General features: G+C 39.5%; 1 protein-coding gene across 1 annotated transcript in view; it reads left to right on the forward strand.

Moving 5' to 3' along the window:
• The first annotated feature begins 6,811 nt into the window (after positions 1 to 6,811).
• beta-PheRS (phenylalanine--tRNA ligase beta subunit) overlaps positions 6,812 to 25,947 on the forward strand; it is a 33,522-nt gene continuing 14,386 nt past the window's right edge. The window contains exons 1-7 of the mRNA XM_068387006.1: positions 6,812 to 6,998; positions 8,907 to 9,154; positions 9,276 to 9,405; positions 9,813 to 9,979; positions 12,023 to 12,241; positions 20,155 to 20,351; positions 20,795 to 20,996. Coding sequence (XP_068243107.1) covers positions 6,941 to 6,998; positions 8,907 to 9,154; positions 9,276 to 9,405; positions 9,813 to 9,979; positions 12,023 to 12,241; positions 20,155 to 20,351; positions 20,795 to 20,996 — 1,221 coding nt within the window. The 5' untranslated portion in view covers positions 6,812 to 6,940. The remainder of the gene's footprint in view (positions 6,999 to 8,906; positions 9,155 to 9,275; positions 9,406 to 9,812; positions 9,980 to 12,022; positions 12,242 to 20,154; positions 20,352 to 20,794; positions 20,997 to 25,947) is intronic.

Raw genomic sequence — 25,947 nt, forward strand, 5'->3', positions numbered from 1 at the left:
CCTGTTGTATGGGTTGCAACCCTTGATACTTCAGATCCTAGGGGTCGCTCAGCATCCTAAGAGGATCGCGAGGCTCCGTAAGGAAGACGTACTTAAAAAGGCAGAGTAATTGTTCAAGTCGACTTCCTTACCAGGTACTTATTTATTTTATGTTTGTTATTTTGAATAACTGCTAAAATGAAATACAAAATACTTAGCTCATAATAATGTAAACAAGTAATGCTGGTCTCTACCCACCCCCCTGGGTGTGAATCATCCTATATAATCACCGGCTAAGTTTAATATTGAAAAATGTTATTTTTATTAATAAAATAAATTTTTGAATATACTTACCCGGTGATTATATATTAAAGGACCCTCCCTTTCTCCCCAATAGAGACCCAGTGGACCGAGGAGAAAATTGGTTCTGTGTTTACATTGAGTACTGAGTACCTGCTAGACAGATGGCGCTGTTGATGTACACCCCCTACCTGCATAGCGATCGCTGGCGTATTTTGAACGTAGAGTTTTCTGTCGAGCAACAGAGTTGCAGCCTATATAATCACCGGGTAAGTATATTCAAAAATTTATTTTATTAATAAAAATAACATTTTTTTTTCTAAATATTTTGGTGTATAAAATTGCAATTCATATTTTTTTTCTTTTCTTAAGCTTCAAATTGAAATTAGGGTACTTGTTACAGTAACGTCTGATTAACCCCAGTTTTAATTGTTGATGGACTTTCCAAGGCTCCTAGAATTGTAACTACTATACTCTATAAAACTTCAAGTTTGTGGCAGGTCCTCCATGCATTACTGAACCAGTTAAATATTGTTATAAGGTCAATGTATGTATGTATATATATATATATATGTATGTATGTATACACACATGCATATACATATAGTTTGCAGACGTGGACTGGGACAGAAAGACCATATATAGATGCAAGAGGAAGGACATTTCTGAGGCTTTTGTTCTGCAGTGGACTAGTAACGGCTGATGATATATGAGCTGTTACTAGTCCACTGCAGAACAAGTGCCTCATAAATGCCCTTCCTCTTGCATTTATACATGGTCTTTCTGTGCCCGTCCACATCTACAAACTTTCTTAGTTCTTTGAATCTATCGTCTTCTCTTATTCCCTTGCTTTGTTTAAAATCTCTAGGGACCCATTCTGTTATGCTTAATGTCCATCTAATAGTTTTCATTCTCGTAATTTGTCCTGCCCATGTCCATTTTTTTTTTCTTTCATGTTCTTGGAATATCCTGTACTTGAGTTTGCTCTCATATTCATGTTGCTCTTTTTCTGCCTCTTAGTTTTATTCTCATCATTATTCTTTCCATAGCTATTTGAGTTATAACTAGTTTATGTTCTAAGGCTTTAGTAAGGCTTCAATTATGCACAAGTTAATGCTGATATGACCATCTCATGAGATACTTTTCTTTGTAGAGGAAGTGGCATTTTACTTTCATAATCTCATTTTGTTCACCAAATGCTCTCCATCCCATGCTTATCTTTCTTTTAATTTTGGTCTTGTGTCCCGGGGAAACACTTACTGTCTGTCCTAAGTACATGATTATAATTATATTCATTAACTATCTCTAGAGGCCCCTCCATAACATATTTGTTATCTCACTACATTTTCATTGAACATTATCTTACTTTCACTCATATTCATTCCTATATTTCTGCTTTCTCTATTCATATCTTTTATCATCTTTTGTAATTCTTCCCATGATTCCCTAAACACAACTATGTCATCTGTCAATCTTAAGTTGTTGAGGTATTCCCCATTAATATTAATTCCTACATTTTCTCAATATAAATTCTTCACTACTAATGAAATCAAGGCATGACATCTGATCATGCCTTGATTTCATTTGTAGTGAAGACCGAGCAGCCTGTCCCTGATGTAAAATTTATATGAAATCTCAAGCAGACTGGAATGGGATTTTGCATGATATTTTGTGCTTGAATTGGTCACAATTATATAGTAGTGTTGATCCTGTTGTCCTTTTGAATGAGAATCGAGTCAACATAATTGATAGGCATATCCCTCTTGTGTGCTAAGGTACGGAGTGAAGGACAAACCGTGGTTCAATGATGATTGTAGACATGCTTATTTTGGAGAAGCAGGAGGCCTATCATCTTTGGAAGGGTAACAGATCAGATTTGTCCTGGAATAACTATATTCAGCTTTGAGGTTTTGCTCAGAGAGTTTATGCCTCAACTGAAAAGGAATACAATTTAACCATAAAAGAAACCCTTTCTGTTACAATTCAGGAACATAAATGGTGGTCTACCCTTAAATCTGCACTCTTTGGTGTAGATGTAAAAGTTCCTCCTTTACTTAAACCAGATGGCTCAGTCACTCAATTTCCAAAGGAAAAGGCAACCTTTTTGGCTGATGTTTTTGACTGTAAACAGAGTAATGAAAAATTTGAACTTCGTCAATCTTATTTTCTTGAGGCTAAACTAACTAGTTTAGCTTTTCGATCTCGTGAAATTAAAGCTCTGTTGATGTATCTTGATGCTTATGGAGGTGTAGACCCAAATGGTCTTTTTCCTTTGTTTTTTATAAAGACTGCAGATTTCTTAGCTCCAAAGTTATTTGTTATTTTGTGCAAGTTAGCAAGAAGAGGAGCTTTTAGCACTTGTTGGAGAATTGGTAATGTTACTCCTTTATGTAAATGTGTTTGTGGTAGCTCAAGTCCAACTGATTACTGCCCAATTTCCATAACTCCCATATTACCTAAAGTTTTTGAACGTATTTTGGACTTGGAGCATGTGATGCCCTTCTTACAATCTCCAATGCTGAACAAAATCCCTTGATTGTGGTCAGGAAGTTTGTATAATTGGCCATGATTTTAGTGCTGCCTTTGACTGTGTTAATCATGAGGCCCTTGTTTTCAAACTCAAACAGTTGGGAGTGGGTGGGTCGTTTCTTAGCATTATTATTGATTTTTTAAGTAATAGATCTCAAAGAGTTGCTGATGGGCACCATAGTGAGTATAGAAATGTGATATTTGATGTTCCTCAGGGTAGTGTTCTTGGCCCATTACTTTTCATACTATATGCTATATGCATGTGACATTGTGGTTTGGTCTAGAAAACAAGCTTGTTACATATGCAGATGATGCTACTCTTCTTTGCATCAATTCCATCCCCTGAATGTAGATCTGAGGTTGCTGAATCCCTTAATAGAGATTAGCTAAAATTAGTGCGAGGTGCAAATTATGGGGTATGAAGTTGAATCCTAACTAAACTCAAAGTATGATTGTAAGTAGGTCAAGGACAGTGGCTCCCCAACATCCGGATCTCAGTATTGATAATGTTTCTTTAACTTTGTATGACTCTATTAAGATTTTAGGTGTGATTCTCGACAGCAAATTTACTTTTGAGAAACACATTAGGTCTGTGTCTTCTTCAATTGCACAAAAAATTGGCTTATTGAGAAAGTCTTTCAAGATTTTCGGTGATCTATCTATTCTGAAGAAGTGTTTTAAATTCCTTCATTCTATCTTGTTTTGAGTATTGTTCTCCTGCTTGGTCTTCAGCTGCTGATTCTCATCTTAATTTGTCGGACAGGAACTTACGATCTATTAAATTTCTTATTCCTGATCTAGATATTAATCTTTGGCACCGTCGTTCAATTAGTTCATTATGTATGTAGCATAAGATTTTTCATAACTCTGACCATCCTTTACATTCAGATCTTTCTGGACAATTCCATCCTGTTTGTAATACTAGGCAGGCAGTTAATTCTAATAGCCAGGCCTTCTCCACCATGAGGCTCAATACTACACAGTATTCTAGAAGTTTTATTCCAGCTGTGACCAAATTGTGGAATGATCTTCCTAATCGGGTAGTTAAATCAGTAGAACTTCGAAAGTTCAAAGTTGCAGCAAATGTTTTTATGTTGAACAGGCTTGCATAAGTCTTTTTAAAGTGTACATATGACATATCTGTTTTGACGTTGTTACTGTTTTTAGAATGATTTATTATTTTGTTCTCATCATTTATTTATTTCCTTTACTCACTGGGCTATTTTTCCTTATTGGAGCATCTTGCTTTTCCAACTAGGGTTGTAGCTTGGATAGTAATAATGATTATAATAATAATAGGTATGCTGTGATTAATTAGGAGAGATTGGGTTTCCCTGTAACTCCTTTCTCAATAGTAATTTGCTCACTATCTTTATGTAGTTTTAGGATTGCTTTACTTTTTGTATAGATATCTTCAAGTGTTCCAACAACATTTTTCTATTCCTTGTTTTGAAGGGCTTTCGTTACTACTGATGTTTTGACAGAATCATAAGCTTTCTTTACAATCTATAAATGCTATACATCGTAGTTTGTCGTATTCTTTATTTTTCCATGAGCCGGTTAATTACATGGATATGGTCACTTGTTGAATACCCACTTCTAAAGCCTGCCCGCTCTCTTGATTGATTAAAGTGTAGCAGTTTTTCTATTTGGCCTAATATGATCTTTGTGAATATTTTATAGATTATGGAGTGTAAACTTATTGGGCAGTAATTTTTCAGGTTTTTTTTTTTTTTTTTTCGTCTCCCTTTTTGCGAATCAGTATAATGATGAAGTTTTTCCAAGGTGTAGGTACAGAACATTCTTATAGAGTTCAGCCTGTTTTATTACTATGAAATCCCCTCCATTTATTATTAAATAAATATACCTAACAATTGATTTAATTATGTATATATATATATATATATATATATATATATATATATATATATATATATATATATATATATGAGTGGATGAAATTTTAAGGTATTCAGATGTTGCACTTATAAAGAAAGCTAAGAATTCCATTGGATATTATGCATGAGGAATGACCTTGAAAAGGACTGAAACCTAAAATATTCCACTGAGGTTTCAGTAAGAATGCTGGTAATGTATTGAGTTTGGTTCTCTGTTCAGTGTTCGTCACACCTATAAAATGAACGAACAATTCGTAGTCAGCCGCATTGGTGAGTAGTCTCTTCAGTGCAGCTTGCCAATTACAATGTTAGTATAATTTGAGGTCTTTTTAGTGTTCCTTGTTACATAGCCTACACATTTCAGTCATCAATACCGCAGTGAAATTGCAGAATTTTCCAATCTTACACCATGTTGCTTTACAGCCATCCTAGCCCAACTTTGGGCGAGATGATCTAAATTGAAATTTTAGACGGATTCAAAAAATTGTCCTATGAGTGATATTCAACTCTTGAACATTGCTTGTGGTAGTGGAAAGCAGACTTGGTCAAAATTTTTAGCCAATTGTCACAAGGGTCAGTTATCTTAGTAAACAATTTTTTTTTTTTTTTTAATTAAATAAGAGCTCCTGAAATAACAGGAGCTTGATATACACATATGTGTGGGTGTCTTTGTAAAATACACAACTGTCATTTTAGAAAATTACCTTGCAAATAAAAAAAATGTGAGTGATTTAAGTATAACTAAAAGAAAGATCTCACTATATATAAATAGTTGTCCATCTCTTAAACTATGTTTTGTTTCTTACACTGCTAATTCGTCTCACACTTACTAAAACGAGTTTTGACGTTGAGTTATACTTGTTCATTTAAATAAAAAGAATCTATTACCAACCAGAATTCTGGAGAAAGTCAATTTTCCTCAACATATCTTTACGAAGATGTTCAAGCTATTCTGTAACCAACATTAATTCCAAGCAATTTCCAGCCTAAGCTGGATGTTCATCAGTTTGACGATGCAATCTCCTTAATTTAACAGGAAAAAATGATCAAGGTCACTTTTCAAAAATACTAACAAAGCTAAGCTTTCAATTTCTGACTGGAGATCTCTTAGTGTGACCAGAAGATTGTTTCTTAATTAGGTAACAAATCAGTTGATAAGCTTATTTAGTCATATTAATCAAATTTGATAGTACCACAATTTTGAATTTGTAAGTTTTATTTGATTGGAGATACTGGAGCTAAAAAAAAAATCTGCCATGATTGGTAGTCTTGTATGCTGATAATTTTCATCTAAGTTTGCCCATCAATGGAAACTCCTATATGATAAAAATGGAACCAATTTATGAGATAAAGAAAAAGATAAGTAAACTCGAAGTGCGTGGAAAATAAGAGCTATAAAGTTTAATTGGAGGAAATGTAGCCTGATAGTTATTGATATGATTAAGTGATAATTGAGTTATAGAATAGAATTCTTATTTGTTGGAAAGTTCTCAAGCCAATAAACAATGAAATAATAGAAATATGGAAATTGTTTTGAACAAAGTTCAATAGACGTAACGACGAGGTAATAGAAATTATTCGGTATGAGCTATCTTTGACGAGTTTGACCTTCACGTCTACTCCTGGTATATTTTGGTGTTCTATCAGCTTCCGCGTTGAGCATCATTGTATGAAACAAAACTATTATGACAAGTGTCTTCTTGAATAGATTAGAGAAAAAAAACGTGGTTTAACATGATCGGAAAAAGAGATTGTTCTGGGAGATAATTAAAGCTAAAGCTTAGAACTTAGAAGCCATAAGAATATGTTTGAGTAACAGTAATATATAAATAAATTACAGTAAATGTAAAACTGAAATAGATTTAATAAGGAATTGAACTTTCTACAGAGTTCCTTATCTTCCCGGTGCCGGGAACATTCATGCGCTATTATTGAAAGAAGAAGTTTACTTTCAACATCAATAGAAACATTACCTAGGAATACATTGACAAACCAGCTGTTGGCAATTGTAATTTCATAGTTTCGCAAATAAAGATGGATACACAAGATGTTTTGTGAACAAAATAATTTTATCAATTAGCTTTCTATATTTGATTAATTGAAAATTATACGAAATAATTAAAACAAGCATTACGATAAATATAAACGTGAGTTAGGTAACCTCAAGTAAGGTCTGCATCGGTGATGATGAAATAAATGTGTTGTAGATCGTCAGCTGCTGAAACGTCAACAACATGCCGACTGTGTCAGTAAATCGGGATTTGCTTTTCAAAGCAATTGGACGTAATTACAGTAAGTATTGATGTTCGTTTCAGTTGCAAGTAGTGTTTGTTATATAATTTCACGCAATTAAGGATGTCGAATTCATAATGGGTGGCTGCAGCTGTTTTCTGGTGTGCTATGGGCTCTAGGTTGACGAGACCCAAATTAATTCTTGCAGTAATTTCATTATATATTTTTTCCCATAAATATCTATAATATTGATGTAGTAGATACATTTCAGGACAGGCCCCCTATTAATCGTATTAGCACCCTATCGAAAATTTGTGTTGAATTAAGCTTGCCAAGTTAAGCGTACTGTAAAACTTAATCAGTTGGTAGGGTTTCTGAACTTTCTGGACGGTTGTATGGATGATAGCGGCCACCTGTATGTATGATTACGGCTAATTTAGAATACGGCAGTGTAAGGGTTCGCCGGCCCCCGTTAGGTTATTAGGTAAGGACACAGCTTGTAGGTTTGGTTAGGAAGAAAGTTTAGGTTAGTTGATGTCCATTTTTAATCCATACGGAAACTGGCCGCTGATATACAAAGACTCCTTCAGGACTACTTAGTCCAAATTTCGTATCGAATTGCAAGGGCTATAGATTGTAGGTCCCGGTTAGAGGTGAAACACATTACACTTACGACCATGATGATGATAGCCTGTTCAGTCCTATTTGTTTGTAATTCTCTATTTGTGATATCCTGTTTCACATATGATATAATACAGAACTAGATATTTTATAAATACATTTTATGGTAAATATATACAATAATGCCACGCCTTACAATCCTGTTTTCTATAGTGACTAAGGGATCAGGTTACTTGTACCCTAGTCACTTCGTACCATAGTCATCTCGTACCCAAATAACCAGTTATCAAAGGCGGTTGGGTCACCGAGTTTTTGTCTGGCAAAATACTCGGCTAACGCGTATAGCGCAACATATATCACTTGCCAGAACAGAGTCGCAATGATATAATATTTAATTGTGAGGGATGCCAGCCATAGCTGAGCAAAGACCTGTTAGTGAATAATTAGTGTTAGTTCGATAACCAACATGCTCATGGCTACATTTAGAGTAACGTGTATACTTTTGTAATTTTTCTTCTCATTATTTTATATTTTCATGTCAAGTTTTGACTCGATGTTCATAATGCTGGTGTGCATCAGTTATGCTCATAATCTCTTACCTGTAACGTCATACAGCCATACAGCAAGTGTCCTGTTTGTCTAACCATTGACACTTTATAAAAGTAATTTGTATTTTTTCTAGTAGTACAATGCTGAGTTCTTTAAAGTTAAACTTCCTACTTCAACTACCCTTTTTATAATGCTGAGTTCTTTAAAGTTAAACTTCCTACTTCAACTACCCTTCTCAGTCCTGAACCATAGGCCAAAAGTAAAGTGTCTTTAACAGGAGAGTGCGCAGGACTGCTCACCTGCCCTCACCACCTGTCGTTAACTACCTCTTTAATGATTTCAGTGGCCAATCCAGCTATGCTGAAGATATTTTCATATTTTGAATAAGTCAGGTTTGTATATCTAGGAAAAATACACATTACTTGAAAATAAATTTTATTTAATATGTTCTTGCCCATGCAAGTACAGCTGTACTGTGTCATTTATCGTTTTGTTGTTAATGTGGCATAGTGACTTTGTTTCTGTTTTTTCAGTAATTTATTTTCTTTTATGAATTGATAAACAAATTGAATAATAATACAGTATATAATAGTAAAGTAGTTAGAGGCAAGTTTGCATTTGAAAGTGTCTATAATTACAGTATTACCAGTACTTCAGGAAGATGAAAAAATACGCTGGAAATGGGAAGTTCATAGAGTTGGAGTTTGTTGATATGTTTTTGTAGCAACAAAAAAGAAACTTATATTCTGCATGGGTTTTTTTGGTGCTATAATCATGTACTTATTTTAACATTTTCAGCTGATGAAGAATTTGACGAGTTGTGTTTTCAATATGGCTTAGAAGTTGACGATATTGTCGATGATCCCGAAAAGGGTATTACATATAAAATAGAGGTTGGCGCAAATAGATACGACCTACTGTGCATTGAGGGAATTGCACGTTCACTCTGCGTGTACCTTGGTACACAGGCACAACCCAACTACCGTCTTGTACCTGCAAAAGAACCTGAGAAGTACAAACTCATTGTTAAGCCCGATACAAGCAAGGTAAGATTATTTAAAGTTGAGGTTCAAATACGTAATGCATAAACTGTTAAGTGTCCAGTATTATAATTTTTTCTTCTTGGAATTTTGTGAATATTTTTACCGAAATTAATTGCTATTTTAGGTTCGTCCCTTTGTTGTGGGTGCAGTTCTCCGTGACTTGACTTTCACCAAATCAGTTTATGATTCCTTTATAGACCTACAAGACAAGTTACATCAGAATCTTGCACGGAAACGGACGTTAGTTGCTATCGGTAAGATTTTGTTTTATCGTTATCAAGAATATTTTCATAGGTGTTAGATGAGAAATGAGTTCTCTCATTTCGAGGCATTAGAATTTTACCGTTAGTGTTTTTATTCAACAGAAAATGGTTCAGTAGTGAACTAGTCAATGCAGAATACTACCATTTACAAAATTACATTTAATTCTTGTTCTCGTTAATCGGACTTAATTAATTGTCTTGAAGACTTTAAGACCATGATTTACTGAACTAATTTTGTGAAGACAGTTCATACTCTTTAGTAAATTACATGAAATATTGTGTAATTAATTACAAGTTTATAAATTGTTTTGTATTACAGTACAGTACAGTTCAGTATATCAAAATAAAGTCCTTGTCAGCTTTTCCAATTGATATTTCTATCTCAATTTTTTTCACAGGTACGCATGACTTAGACACAATTACTGGTCCTTTCATATATGATGCCAAGCCACCACAGGATATCAGTTTCATACCTTTGAACCAAACACAAGTGTTCCGTGGTGACAAACTATTGGATCACTATTCTCACGATCCACATCTCAAAGAGTTTGTTCCTATCATTAAGGTGAGTCCAGTAGCATGCGCTTATTATGATTATTATTATTATTATTACTTAACTAAAATATGAGCCTTTGATTGATATTTTTAATTTTATTAGCAATTTAAAGTACTCATGTGATTTAATGGAAGTTAATTTAGATGTATATAGTACTGTAAATTATATTAATACACTGTATAATTTTTCATTAATGTTGGTTTTTTTAATTTTGGAATATAATTCAATATTCTTATTTGTCAAATATTATTTCTATGAATGACTCTTAAGGTTCATCTGATTTGGTACTCGTCTATCAAAAAATAAAATTTCCCATCTTCCCTGACTCCCAGTTGCTTCTCCCACCCCTAGTATGTTGATACAAGTAGGACTTGCATTCCGCCAATTTCAGAGACAGCTGTAACTGGTCGAATGGTGATAAAATTTTCTTTGTTTACCTAAAGGTAGAGATAAGGGTTCTGGACATTAACCTTTTCACCAATGCATCCCAGGAAGGGTGGGGACCTTCCATGGATTACAGTATCTTCACCTATCAGGGATGTGGTCAGAAGGGGAATCTTGCCTTCACATAAACTACCAGGAGTTTTTAGCAGTATTCCAGACACTTAGAGCTTAGGAGTCACAGATCATTGAGAAGCGTATTGCAGCTTTTACACACATGCCTTTTCTGCTCTACATTCAGAAGCAGGGGATATAAGGTTGGAATTATTGTTCCGCATAGCGGAAGGGCTGTTGTCCTGGGTGGAACTGTGAGGATTACCTTTTCATGCAATTTTTTCCAGGTAAATATCTCCTTATCAATCAATTGAGTAGGAAGAGTCAAGTGCTTCTAAATAAGTAGTCTGGTGGGGAAGAGTTTCTGACATTACTTAACAGGAAAATGGAGATATTTTGCTTGACTCTTCCTGGATCCCATGACATGAAAGGTAAATGCCATGCTACGGAACTGATCGAACCTGGAACCTTTTGTTTTTCCCTTGTTCTCTATGATTCGGGTGATAATGAAATAGTTCAGGCAGGATAGCACAGGTGGCTCCATATTGGACTCGGGTGAGATTGGTTTTCTGATGTTTAATCTCTGTTGTCAGATTGCCCAAGAATGTTACATGGCAGGACTAATCTTCTCTGACAATGTGGTCGTATGGTAGTTGTAGGTGATGCACTATTTCAACTTAGTATTTTGGATAATTCATATCGGTTAGGGTAACTTAAAGTAAAGTTTGTACTGGGTGATTTGCCTACATTGCAATTGGTAATTTTAGGGTTTCTCAATCTGGAATCATGTTGTTTTGCAAAAGGAGGAGAGAAATTTTCTAACATTCATTGACATTCCTTAAGCTACAGACAATTCAAGATAAGGCTTTTTGGATCGGCTGAAAAACATTGTTTTTTAAGTTTATTTTTTTTTTTTTACCTCAATTTTTTGGAGTTGATCTCTTTCCGTCACTTATCCTCATCATTTGGAGTTTTTTTTTTTTACCTCAATTTTTTGGAGTTGATCTCTTTCCGTCACTTATCCTCATCATTTGGAGTGTGAGATTTAGCCAAATGAACCTCAGGTGAGTTTCATAGAAACATTGGAAACTAATAAAAAAAACATTTATTATTTCTATACTCACCTGAGGTTCGTGTAATTCCCCCACCTCCTCACTGATTCGTAAGGTTAAGAGGCTGTTGAATTCTATTCTACGTAGCATATTGAATGCTGAACCTTGCTTCTTGCCATTCATTCGTCAATAAAGTATACAAAAGAGAGGGGTTATGGAAATAGGAAATTTAATTTTTGATGATAGATGCTTATACAGGCAAACTGCAAAGAAAAAGCTAGATGAACCACGGGTATAGAAATAATAAAATTCAGTATTGAAATTCCAGTTTCACATTATTTTTATTAAATCATATGATAGATGCTGATGCAGGCAAGCTGCAAAGGGAAATCTAGATGAACCATGGGTAAGTATAAAAATAATCAAATTTCTGATTGAAATTCTAATTTCACATTGATTTTTTTAGTAAATAATGAGTTCTAGCTAAAAGGGAATTTTCTTTCAGGACAAACCAGTATATCCTGTTATAAGTGACCAGAATGGTGTTGTGCTTTCCCTGCCTCCTATCATCAATGGTGACCACTCAAAGATAACCCTTCAAACGAAAAATGTTTTTATAGAGTGTACGGCAGTCGACAAGTTCAAGGCACAAATAGTTTTGGATACAATTGTAACCATGTTTTCACAGTATTGTAAGCAACCTTACACAGTGGAACCTGTACAGGTCAGTTATTGTTTGGCCTTTTGACATTATTTAAAATGCAGGCATAATTGTACTCTTGAAATTGAAAGGTTAAAGAATAAGGACTTTACATGAAAATATAATTTCAAATTTGTGAACTATGCAGGAGAAAATGGAATTCACTAAATCACAAAAAAAAAAAAAGGCTGAATAAGCCTTCAACTTTAAATTAAAATTGTAACATTAATAAGTTCTTTCCATAATGTCTCTAAACTTAACATTACGACTTCTTCTCTCCTTATTATGTACTTGAAAAAACTTTACTGGCTGAAAATGATAAAATCAAATTGTTTAGCAGAAAGATAGGGGAAGACATAGTTTTGCTCAGAAATTATAAGAAAAACTTACATCAAATTTTTTGTCAAATATATATGTATGGTTCCTTTTTTTCTATAAGCATGTGTTTGTTTATTAGTATGTGCATTCTTTTAACTGCTGGTTGCATGTGGATAGGTCAAGATAGGTATGTGAATACAAATATTGTTAACAGTATCTGCCCTGCAAATGCAAGAATGGAATCCGTATACTGATGTAAAATAAGAATTCCTTTTATGTATAGTAAAACATTCATAAAGATTCAAAATAGCTATGATAGGTGAGCCTAGACTTGAATCGAAGGAGTTTATACTAAAGAAACAATAGGGTTCTAAATATTTTCTCAATATTATAGATTATGTAAGGTTTTATCCAAACTGGAATACACTAGTCCACTTCATTATGATAATGAGATATTTTTATACCACCTTGAATTTATCCTTTAAAAAGTCTTTACTTTGTAGTTTTGAAATTGATATTTTATGTCGGTATTAAGATTTAAGAAAGTTTATCTGATGGTACATAGGAAATTGTTTTGGAATTCACTCCTCACTTTATGTAGTTGTTAAATTAGAGTTTCATAACACATTACTTTAAATTAAAATAGTTTATTAGAAAGCCAAGGTAACATAAAGAACAAATTTAGCATCACACTATTTTGATTGTCCATGGAAAAAATCTAAGGCTTCATCACAATACATGTATGTATGTAGTGTGATGTGTTGTGAAACTCTTAATTTATTAACTACATAAAGTGAGGAGTGAATTACAACACAATTTCCTATGTATCATCAGATAAACTTGCTTAATCTTAATTAATTTCTAAACATTCATGTGTTATTTTTTTTTTTTTTACCAGACAACCTACTGAACTGCCTCATAAAATCAAAACATATACAAAATTGTATTTAGACAATGAATGTATATTTTTCAATATTAAACTTACCCGATAATCATGTAGCTGTCAACTCTGTTGCCCGACAGAATTCTATGGAGGGATACGCCAGCTATCACAATACTAGAAGGGGGTGTTCTTACCAGCGCCACCTGTGGCCAGGTACTCAAGTACTTCTTGTTGACACCTCCTCAATTATTCCTCTGTCGTGCTTCTGACAAGACGTTCTGGGATACGCTTATGTTCTTGGAGTATTTTCACGACTTTGGTGAAGTATTTCTCTTTGATTTCTGCTGTCGCTTTACTGGAAACTTCTATTTTAGCTTAGTTAGCTTTTGGAATTAATTTGATTATTTTTGGTGACGAAGAGAGTATGAACTCTCGTTCACCTTTCAATGGCCGACCCTTCCCTTAGACGGAAGTGTTGGTGTCTAAGAGAGTATAGACTCTCTTTCTTAATTTTGCTTAACTAAAGTTATAGATTTTTTTTATATCTCTCCGCCTCTTATAGGCCTCTTCGATTAACTTCCTTTTATTATAAACTTATTAAAATTAATTTTTATATTTGTTTATATTCGACCTTCCTAATAGTAGGCGGTCTTTTCTTGGTACCGAAGTTAATTATCGTGAGCCCGTCATTTCGGTTTTACCTGTTAACATATTATGCTATTTTAAGGTCTTTGAAAGAATTTCTTTGATAGTCTCGTACTTTTTCAAAGTTGAACTAACGTTTTGTTTGTCTCGGCAGTTGTTGACGTTCAGAACGTTTCAACTTGCACTCTATCGTTACGATAGAGAAAGAATGTTCACGGTTTCACATTGCAGTAAGAGTAACCGTGTCTAGCGTTTTGTTCATTCTTTCTTAACTTAATGGTTTTGATCCTAATAAGGAACTTTTCTTTTTGGGAAATATTTCAGTTTTTTCCTTTAACAATAATATGTTTTAACGATATATATGATTGGGCTCTTCTCTCAGGTTCTAAGTCAAGAGAGAGAGAGAGAGAGAGAGAGATAGAGACGGAGGGAGAAAGAGGATAAACGTTTCCCTCAAGCCTGCCAGGCGTACGAGTAACGTCGTTATCGTTTTGCTCTTATCCCTAGTCTCTTTAGGGGAAGAAACTAAACGTTTCTAGAGTGATCTAGGGTTTAGTCTCTTTCCAGCCACTGAATTTTCTTTCATTAGATTTTTCTGTTACATTGTAATTCTGTTTTCGCAATTACTAACTTTTGAGAAGGATAGAATTGCGTGTTTCAGGTACAAACCACTTAAAGTTTCGAGTTCAGTGAAATAAGTGCAAACAGAAATCAAAGTGATAAGTGATTAGCGCAAAGTATGTCAGTGTTATGCGTGAGGGTACTTTTGTGCGCGCCAGTCGTCCTCCCAGTCCGGGACCTCTTGCAAGCTCCCAAGCCCAGGGGAGAAGCAATGTCGAAGGGCATAAGGGTTCGGCAGGCCTTGATCGGCGCACAGAAGTATCCTCGGTGGTTGTGGGCGTGTCTTACCGAGACCGTCACTCCCACCCGCAGACGATTGAGCCCTTATTTTGCTCGTCTGCAGAAGAGATTTAGAGGAGAAAATAAAGGCAGAGTTACGCTGGTCTCAGGTCTCAAGACCTCTTAAACGTAAAGTCCAGACCTATGCCAGACGTACGAAGTAAAGTTCAACAACCCGGCTGCACCCGTTCAGCCTGTGCTGCACCCGCCTGCACTCGCTGCACCCAGTCGCAACACCATCTGCCAGGCGTACGATGTTGTGGACTCTACTACAGTCCATGCAAGCACAGCTTTCGGACTTGATGCGTGAGTGTCGTGCTGAGAGTGTTGCACCTCCTGCACCTGTGGTGCACCAACCTCCTGCACCCGTTCAGCCTGTGCTGCACCCGCCTGCACCGGTGGTGCACCAACCTCCTGCACCCGTTCAGCCTGTGCTGCACCCGCCTGCACCGGTGGTGCACCAACCTCCTGCACCCGTTCAGCCTATGCTGCACCCGCCTGCACCGGTGGTGCACCAACCTCCTGCACCCGTTCAGCCTGTGCTGCACCCGCCTGCACTCGCTGCACCCAGTCGCAGCTCCATCTGCCAGGCGTACGATGTTGAACCACTTTCGGAGTTTGCTGTTCACAGTGTTGTTCAGCCTCAGCCTTCTTTAAGGCAACCCTTGCTTTGGGATCAGGAGAGTTACACTCTTCCTCCTCCTCCCCTTGCTGCTCCTCCAGTGGTGCAACTCTCGGTTGGGGTACAACAACCTCTCCCCTCCGTGAGTCTGTCTGCTCAACCAGCGCTGCACCGAGTTCAACCCTCATCTAGGCAAGCTCATCTACACCATGCACTTGCGCCTCAGGAGCCTCAGCTTGCTAGAACTTTACCTTGTTCTGCGCAGCCTCAACCTTCTCATGCTCCACTCATCTCTCAGGAACAGGAACGGACTACTCCGCCTCCGTCCTCCGCTTAGCTGGTACAATCCTTGGGTGCAACTCTTGCTAGGAGTCAACCTCCTTCACCCTTGCACCTGCCTTCTGCTCCGTCTGTTGTTCAGCCTATGCAGTCTGAACCTCAGGTTTTCCCTCAAGTTGAGGAAACCTCTGTTGTTGTTCCAGCTCGTTCTGACTCTGCTGTTCAGCATACCATGGTTCAACCCCATGCAAGCATGCATTAAGCACTCTAGCACTGGTCATGGAATTTCTGAGAAATGTTAAACGCCATGCACACGCTCTGCTTTCCTTTCAGCAGGCTCTGCTTACAGCAGGCTCTACTTCCTACATGCTCAGCATTCAGCATGCTCTGCATTCAGCATGCTCTGCATACAACATGCTCTGCATACAGCATGCTCTGCATTCAGCATGCTCTGCATACAGCATACTCTGCATACATCATGCTCTGCATACCTTACCGCATGCTTCTCAACACATCTTGGGTTGTTGCCAACTCACTAGACTGTCAAGCAGTTTCATAACGTTGCCTTCTAGTCTGCTGCTTTGCACCAGTGAACCCTCACTCAGAGAACTTAGCTTTTCTAGGATAAGGTCCCTGTAGATGAGAAAGTTCTTTTCTCCCTCCTTCTGATATTCCCTTGAGGACTCTGTCATTTGGAGGGAGCCTTTAGCTGCATAACCTCTTATGGACTTTTATTTAAGCATAACATGCTTACAGGGAAGGTAATGGTTACACTTCAGCCGCTAATCCCGTCTGTTACCACACCTGCTCCCATAGACCTTGAGCTGTGTTGCATGACATGCAGTCCAAGCTTAGTCCTTGTTAGAGGATTTTTTGTTTACGGAGTCAATGTGTCACGGGGAAGACGTTCAACAACCAACAGAAGGGACTTGTTGTGACGCAGTGGGCAACCTCAGCAACCCGTTAAGGAGTTGTCTGTACGACCCAGACAGTCTAGACAGATTCGGGTTGTCACTGTACTTCCTCGCTTGCCCATGATTGACAGTTTACAGACTGTGCAGCAGTATCATGATCTTGTGTCCGGCTCCGTCAGACGACTGGCTTTTAAGAGCTCCCTCAAGTCGTCGCTGTCTGGAGATTTTCAAATGGACTATGGATCTGACCAAGGAACTGGGCCTCCTGGTCAATTTTGAGGAGTCTCAGCTCGTTCCATCCCAGACCATTGTCTCCTTGGGTATGGATCTTCAGAGTCGAGCTTTTCGGACTTGTCCGTCGGCCCCAAGGATCTTCCAAGCCCTAGAATGCATCCAGAGCATGCTGAGAAGGAACCGATGCTTAGTCAGGCAGTGGATGAGTCTAACAGGGACACTTTCATCGCTGGCCCTGTTCATCGAGTTAGGGAGACTCCACCTCCGCCCCCTTCAGTATCATCTAGCTGCTCACTGGATAAAGGACATGACGCTAGAGACGGGCTCAGTTCCTGTTTCCGAAGAGATGAGGTCTACTCTAACGTGGTGGAAGAACAGCATTCTTCTCAAGGAAGGTCTACCATTGGCTGTTCAGTCCTCCGACCACCGTCTCTTCTCGGACGCATCGGACACGGGCTGGGGTGCGACACTGGACGGACAGGAATGCTCGGGAACATGGAATCAGGAGCAAAGGACACTTCACATCTATTGCAAGGAGTTGTTGGCAGTTCATTTGGCCTTGATAAACTTCAAGTCCCTCCAGCTTAACAAGGTGGTGGAGGTGAACTCCGACTACACCACAGCCTTGGCTTACATCTCCAAGCAGGGAGGGACTCATTCGAGGAAGTTGTTCGAGATCGCAAGGGACCTCCTCATTTGGTCAAAAGATCGAAAGCTCACGCTGGTAACGAGGCTCATTCAGGGCGATATGAATGTCATGGCAGATCGCCTCAGCCGGAAGGGTCAGGTCTTCCCCACAGAGTGGACCCTTCACAAGAATGTTTGCAGCAGACTTTGGGCCCTGTGGGATCAGCCAACCATAGATCTATTCGCTACCTCGATGACCAAGAGGCTCCTCTTGTATTGTTCTCCGATTCCAGACCCAGCAGCAGTTCGCGTGGATGCCTTTCTGCTGGATTGGTCCCATCTCAACCTGTATGCATTCCCGCCGTTCAAGATTGTCAACAGGGTACTTCAGAAGTTCGCCTCTCACAAAGGGACACGGCTGACGTTGGTTGCTCCCCTCTGGCCCGCGAGAGAATGTTTCACTGAGGTACTGCAATGGCTGGTCGACGTTCCCAGGACTCTTCCTCCTAGAGTGGACCTTCTGCGTCAACCTCACGTAAAGAAGGTACTCCCAACCTCCACGCTCTTCGTCTGACTGCCTTCAGACTATCGAAAGACTCTCAAGAGCTAGAGGCTTTTCGAAGGAGGCAGCCAGAGCGATTGCCAGAGCAAGGACGACATCCACTCTCAGAGTCTATCAGTCTTTATGGGAAGTCTTCCGAAGCTGGTGCAAGGCCAATGCAGTTTTCCTCAACCAGTACCAATGTAACCCAGATTGCTGACTTCCTGTTACATCTAAGGAACGTAAGCTCCCTATCAGCTCCTACGATCAAGGGTTACAGAAGTTTGTTGGCAGCGGTTTTCCGCCACAGAGGCTTGGATCTTTCCTCCAACAAAGATCTACAGGACCTCTTAGGTCTTTTGAGACCTCAAAGGAACGTCGGTTGTCCACTCCAGGCTGGAATCTAGACGTGGTCCTAAGGTTCCTAATGTCATCAGGATTTGAACCGCTCCAATCAGCCTCTTTTAAGGACCTCACATTAAAAAACTCTTTTCCTCGTGTGCTTAGCAACAGGTAAAAGAGTAAGTGAGATCCACGCCTTCAGCAGGAACATAGGTTTCACATCTGAAACGGCTACATGTTCCTTGCGGCTCGGTTTTTTTTTGGCTAAAACGAGCTTCCTTCCCGTCCTTGCCCTAAGTCGTTCGAGATCCCAAGCCTGTCCAACATGGTGGGGAACGAACTAGAGAGAGTACTTTGCCCTGTTAGAGCTCTTAAGTACTATTTAAGAAGGTCAAAACCATTACGAGGACAATCAGAAGCCTTATGGTGTGCTATCAAGAAGCCTTCTCTACCAATGTCTAAGAACTCAGTTTCTTACTACATCAGGCTTCTGATTAGAGAAGCAAATTCTCATCTGAAGGAAGAAGACCTTGCTTTGCTGAAGGTAAGGACACATGAAGTGAGAGCTGTGACTACTTCAGTGGCCTTCAAACAGTCCCGTTCTCTGCAGAGTGTTATGGATGCAACCTATTGGAGAAGCAAGTCAGTGTTCGCATCATTCTATCTCAAAGATGTCCAGTCTCTTTACGAGTACTGCTACACCCTGGGTCCATTCGTAGCAACGAATGCAGTAGTAGGCGAGGGCTCAGCCACTACATTCCCATAATTCCATAACTTTTTAACCTTTCTCTTGAATACTTTTTATGGGTTGTTCGGTCGGCTAAGAAGCCTTCCACATCCTTTTTGATTTGGCGGGTGGTCAATTCTTTCTTGAGAAGCGCCGAGGTTAAAGGTTGTGATGAGGTCCTTTAGTATGGGTTGCAGCCCTGTATACTTTAGCACCTTTGGGTTGATTCAGCCTCCAAGAGGAACGCTGCGCTCAGTAAGGAAGACGAACTTAAAAAAGAGACAGAGTAACGGTTCAATTCGACTTCCTTACCAGGTACTTATTATTTCATTGTTATTTGAGATAACTGTTATATGAAATATGGGATACTTAGCTATCCTTTAATCTTGTACACTGGTTTTCACCCACCCCCCTGGGTGTGAATCAGCTACATGATTATCGGGTAAGTTTAATATTGAAAAATGTTATTTTCATTAGTAAAATAAATTTTTGAATATACTTACCCGATAATCATGATTTAATTGACCCTCCCTTCCTCCCCATAGAGAACCAGTGGGACCGAGGAATAATTGAGGAGGTGTCAACAAGAAGTACTTGAGTACCTGGCCACAGGTGGCGCTGGTAAGAACACCCCCTTCTAGTATTGTGATAGCTGGCGTATCCCTCCATAGAATTCTGTCGGGCAACAGAGTTGACAGCTACATGATTATCGGGTAAGTATATTCAAAAATTTATTTTACTAATGAAAATAACATTTTTATAAGATGCAACAATCTTTCAAATGTAACATACCATCGGCATATTGTGCTTACCCTTTTATTATGATAAATAACCATGATGAATACTGATAAATATTGTTTCATCATATTGAATGTTAACTTTTAATTCATGAATTCCTGTTTCAGGTCGAATACCCAAATGGAGAAGTAATCCAATACCCTACTTTGTTATACAGAGATCAAGAAGCTTCTGTTTCTTATTGCAACATTCTTGCTGGTGTATCAGAGAGTGCGGAGACCATATCAAAATTGTTAACATCAATGAGTTTGACTGCAAAACCAAAGGGAGAAGATAAAGTTATAGTCAGAGTGCCTCCTACAAGGTAGAGTTTATTAACTGCTTTATTAATCTTTTTTCAAGACCCTTTAGTTATTTTTTTTCCTTATTTACAATTAAAGTTTTATTTAGTGGGTAAATTTGTATTCATAATTTTGTCTATTGTTATAGAAATATTGCATCAAAATAATTCAGGGTACTTTATGGTATGAGAAAAATTGAGATACAGTACCATTTTACTTAATGGTTAGACATGCTGCAATAAGTGCATAGTTTTAGTTTAAGAATAACAGTGCCCAGTTTTTGAAACTTAGAAGATAGTTCAAAACCAGAAATATATTAATGAATATAAAGGTTCTGATACAAATTGTTTGTCATGCAACTCAACCTGGGACTTACAGTACTACTTTAGGTTACGTTCAATGACATTTGGAAAAGCACCATGTTTCTATCAGTGAAACAAGAACTGTTCAGGGAATTTTCTTCCAGGTACGATGTTTTACATGAAGTGGATATAGCGGAAGATTTTGCTGTGGCCTATGGTTTTGATCGCCTCGCTGCAGACATGCAGATGCCACCTACTAACACAGTTGGACAAGAATTTGAGCTCAACTACTTAAGTGATAAGATTAGGTTATTGATGTCTCAAAATAACTACACAGAGGCAGCCACTTTCTCACTGCTCTCTAAAGTAAGTTAGTTGGAGTTGGACCATTTCAGCCTTCATAGTTATTCTCTAATTTTGTTAAATTTTAAGGTTTTTACATTTAAAGACTTAAGGCATTTTATTATGAGAACTTGTAGTAATGATAATAGGGGGAGAATAACTTTTCATCTGATATTCAATCTTGAAAACTCGGATATGTAAAAACTTATGAACTGCTTGATGGCAATTGAATCTTTTTCCAGGAAACTAGATTTTTCAATATTTAACTTAGCCGGTGATTATATAGCTGCAACTCTGTTGCCCGACAGACAACTCTACGGTAAAAACTCGCCAGCGATCGCTACACAGGTTGCGGGTGTGCCCAACAGCGCCATCTGTCGTACAGATACCCAGTACTCAATGTAAACAAAGACTCAATTTTCTCTCTGTCGAGCTATCGACAAGACGTACTTACTTGCTGTTGCTAAACTGGAGTTTTTTCACAACTAATTGGTGAAGTACTTTATTCTAGTTTTGAGCTTTCGCTATGCAGGTGTTTTATCTTCATCTTAAATCTTGAACTCGTTTTGGATAGATTTAATTATGGTGACAAAGAGAGTATGGACTTTCTTTCACTTTTAAATGGCCGACCCTTCCCTTAGACGGAAGTGTGTTTAGGCTTTTAGTAATTATATCACGTTATAGATTTTCCTCTATATATTTTTATCTCTCCGCCTTTATTAGGCCTCTTCGATTAACTTTCCATTTATTATAAACATATAATAATAATTTTAATGTTTTGTTTATATAGACCTTTCCTGAGAGTAGGCGGTCCTAATTTGGAAACCGAAGTTAATCAACGTTGAGCCCTTTATATCGTAATGAGCTAAGGATTTAAAACTTTTTAAATGTAATATTTTATGAAAGATTTTCTTTGATAGTCTTCGTAGGGGAGAAGTCTGTTTTCAAAGATGAACTAACGTTTAGTTTATTTATGCTACGCAGTTGTTGACGTTCAGGACGTTCAACATGCGCTCTATCGTTACGATAGAGAGAGAGTGTATCACGGTTTCACTTTGCAGTAAGAGTAAATCGATTCTGACGTTTTGTTCATTCTTTCTTAGCTTAAATGTTTTAAATTCTATTTTAAAGGAACTTTTAATTTGAAAAACCTTTCAGTTTTTTCCCTTTAGTCAAATAACATGTTTTTTTGACGAGATATAATTGGGCTCTTCTCTCAGGTGCGAAATCAAGAGAGAAAGAGAGAGAGAGATAGAGACGGAGGGAGAGAGAGGAGAGAAAACGCTCCGTTCAAGCGGGTAACGTTGTTCTCGAGTTACTCTCGTCCCTAGTCGCTGTACGGGGAGGAAGGATAAAACGTTTTAGTTTTTTATTCTCGTCCCCAGGCTATGTGCGGTGAGAGATTGAAAACGTAGTTATGTGAACTAGTGTTTAGTCTCTTTCCCAGCCACTGATTTTTTTTTTTTATCTTAAAATATGTTTTCTGTTTTTTGCTGGTATTAATGAGCTTGCATTATACGACTGATTTCGCAATTACTACCTTTTAATGAAGGGTAGAATTGCGTGTTTCAGGTAGAAATCAGTAAAAGTTTCGATTTCAGTGAAATAAGTGCAAAACAGAAAATCGAAGTGATAAAGTGATATGCGCAAAGTGTTACAGTGTTGCGTCCGAGGGTTCGTCTGTTCGTGCCTGTCGTTCACCTAGTCCGGGACCTCTTACATGCTCCCAAGCCCAGGGGAGAAGTAATGTCAAATGACTTATGGGTTCGAGAGGCCTTGACCAACGAACAGACGTTTTCCCTCTATGGTATCGGGTGTATCTTACCAAGATCTCCCCTACCATAAGACGAGAGAGACGTTGTTTCTCCTCGTCATCCGAAGGCTTTTCGCATAAGAAACCTGTCACAAGGTTTCGAAGCCCTTAAGCGAAAGTCAGTCCTTTCAGGACAGGTCCAGCGTCCTGGTTACAACCATTAGGACAGCTCTGACCCTATGCAGTCATCGGATAACTGCTCGCCGCCTAACAAAAGCGTAACATAGACTCCGAGAGTCTTTTTTTGTAGGCAAAGTGTTGCGGTCACAGACGTTACCCTCGTCTCTTACCACAACCATTTCCGTTGATCCTTAATGGGTTGTATGGCAAGACATGCAGTATATGCTTGCCTCCCTTATGGAAGACTATTCTGCCGATTAGTCCGTTGAGTCTAGCCGTTTATCTCATCGATATCCTGGCTTTCAGCCAACCTAACGTTCCTTTGTGCTTACTGTTGACGTTGGCGTAGCTTAGTCACGTCAGTCAGGTTGTTTAGAACCACACTCGATGCGGTCTCGTGTGGTTTTTCAGCCGCATTTGGACGTTAGGCCACTTGCTGATGCTCCTGTTGACGTTCAAGACGTTCGCTAACAATCGGAGTTGACTTGTTTTGACGCTGTGCGTCAACCTCCGCATTCTAGAGTTGTTTTGACTGCTCAGTCTAGGCAGTCAAAGCAGTCTCGAGTGGACGCTGTGCGTCCTCACGCACCTGTTGTGGTTGACAGTTCAGTTGTTGTCAGTTCACAGACCGTCAAGCAGTTACATGACGTTGTGTTCTGGTCCGCTACTAATGCACCAGTGAGTGTGGACTCTGCTTGTAAAGCATTGCCACCACGGTAGGTCTCTCCCTTGCTTGAGACTCAGCTTTTATCGGACAAGGTTCCTGTAGATGAGGAAGTTGCTGTTCCCCCTCCTACTGATATTCCCTTGAGGACTCTGTCAGATGGAGAGGAGCCTAAAGCTGCTTAGCCTCCTATGGACTTTAATTAAATCATGATGATTTTTTTTAAGGATCTTTGTCCGGATCTTCTGTAACTGCTGCTCCTCGTTCGCCTAAACGTCAGAGCTTACACTAGGCCTAGCTACTTCGAAGCCGTTGTTTTTAAGCTAGTGCTCTCTCGCTCTCCTAGAGAACTTTACGTTGGCTAGGCGACTGGTTTTTCACCAGGAGGAGTTTGGGGGATACAGCCTTTGCTTTCCCTTCTTTTAAACTGGTTTATAGAGCGAGAGTCTGATATGACACGAGAGAAGTTCTCGGCTTGGGAGTTCATGCCTCTGCCCAGATAGACTTCTCAATTCTCGTAGACTCTCCCTGGCGCCTGGCCAGGAGACGCTCCCAGTTGTTTACAGGTCAACTTCACAGCTGTTTTCGAGCCTTTGAAGTTTTGCTGTACAATTATGTCACGCATAACTAAGCTTTCAGGGATGGTAAACGGTACCGCCTCAGTCGCTAACCCCGTCTGTTGCCACACCTGCTCCCGTAGACCCTAAATGGGCTTTGCTGCAAGACATGCAGTCCAAGCTTGCGTCCTTGATAGAGGACTTTAATGCGGAGAAGGTTGCTACCGAACCTTCTGGCCAACAACCTTCCAACCGGTCGGTTGTGCGCCCTGTTGACGCTGAGGTAACCTACTCGCGTCTGCCAATTGAGGTGGTTCCTCCACCGATGCGACCCAGTGTGGGTTGCCAGCCGCACGTTGACGTTAAGCGACGCTCGGAGGTGGTTGTTGACGTTCAGGACGTTCAACAACCAGCAGAGGTGACTTGTTTTGACGCAGTGCGTCAACCTCAGCAACCCGGTAGGGTGTTGACTGCACAACCCAGACGGTCTAGACAGTCTCGGGTTGACGCTGTGCTTCCTCGCGCACCCATGGTTGTTGACAGTTCACAGACTGTGCAGCAGTTCCATGATATTGCGTCCGGCTCCGTCACGCATCCACCAGTGCGACCGGACTCAGCGAGCCAGACGTTGCCCACTCCGTTGCCGTTTCCTCATCGGTTTTCGGATGAGGAACCCTCTGATGAGGACGTTGCTGAACAACAAGACGATCAGCCCCCAGAATAGATCAAGCCCTGCTATCCATCCAGAAGATGCTGAAGAAGGAACGCTGCTCAGTCAGGCTGTGGATGAGTCTGGTAGGGACGCTGTCATCCGTGGAACAATTTGTGTCACTAGGAAGACTACACCTCCGTCCTCTTCAATACCATCTAGCTTTTCACTGGAAAAAGGACAAGACGCTAGAAGCGGTCTCGATCCCGGTTTCCGAAAAGATAAAGTCTTGTCTGACTTGGTGGAAGGACAATATCAACCTAAGAGAGGGTCTTCCCCTGGCTGTTCAGACTCCCAACCACGTTCTCTTCTCGGACGCATCGGACGTGGGCTGGGGCGCGACACTAGACGGTCGGGAATGCTCAGGACTGTGGAACTCGAGTCAGAGGAGCATGCATATCAACTGCAAGGAGCTGTTGGCAGTACATCTGGCCTTGAAAAGCTTCAAGTCTCTCCTTCGAGGCAAAGTGGTGGAAGTTAACTCGGACATCACCACGGCCTTGGCGTACATCTCCAAACAAGGAGGTACCCACTCACTGACGTTGTACGAGATCACAAGGGACCTGCTCATCTGGTCAAAAGGTCAAGACATCTCCCTAGTAACGAGGTTCATCCAAGGCGACTTGAACGTCATAGCAGATTGTCTCAGTCGGAAAGGGCAAGTAATTCAAACCGAATGGACCCTCCACAAGGATGTGTGCAAGAGACTTTGGGCCCCTTGGGGTAAAACCATCCATAGATCTCTTTGCAACCTCGCTGACCAAGAGGCTTCCAATCTATTGCTCTCCAGTCCCGGACCCAGCAGCAATACATATAGATGCTCTCCTCCTAGATTGGTCACATCTGGATCTCTACGCATTCCCACCGTTCAAGATTGTCAACAAGGTACTGCAGAAGTTCGCCTCTCACGAAGGGACAAGGTTGACGTTAGTTGCTTCCCTCTGGCCCGCGAGAGAATGGTTCACCGAGATACTTCGATGGTTAGTAGACGTTCCCAGTAGTCTTCCTCTAAGGGTAGACCTTCTACGTCAGCCACACGTAAAGAAGGTACTCCAAAGCCTCCACGCTCTTCGTCTGACTGCCTTCAGTCTATCGAAAGACTCTCGAGAGCT

The sequence above is a fragment of the Palaemon carinicauda genome, chromosome 14 (assembly GCF_036898095.1).
Source record: "Palaemon carinicauda isolate YSFRI2023 chromosome 14, ASM3689809v2, whole genome shotgun sequence".
NCBI classification, from domain to species: domain Eukaryota; kingdom Metazoa; phylum Arthropoda; class Malacostraca; order Decapoda; family Palaemonidae; genus Palaemon; species Palaemon carinicauda.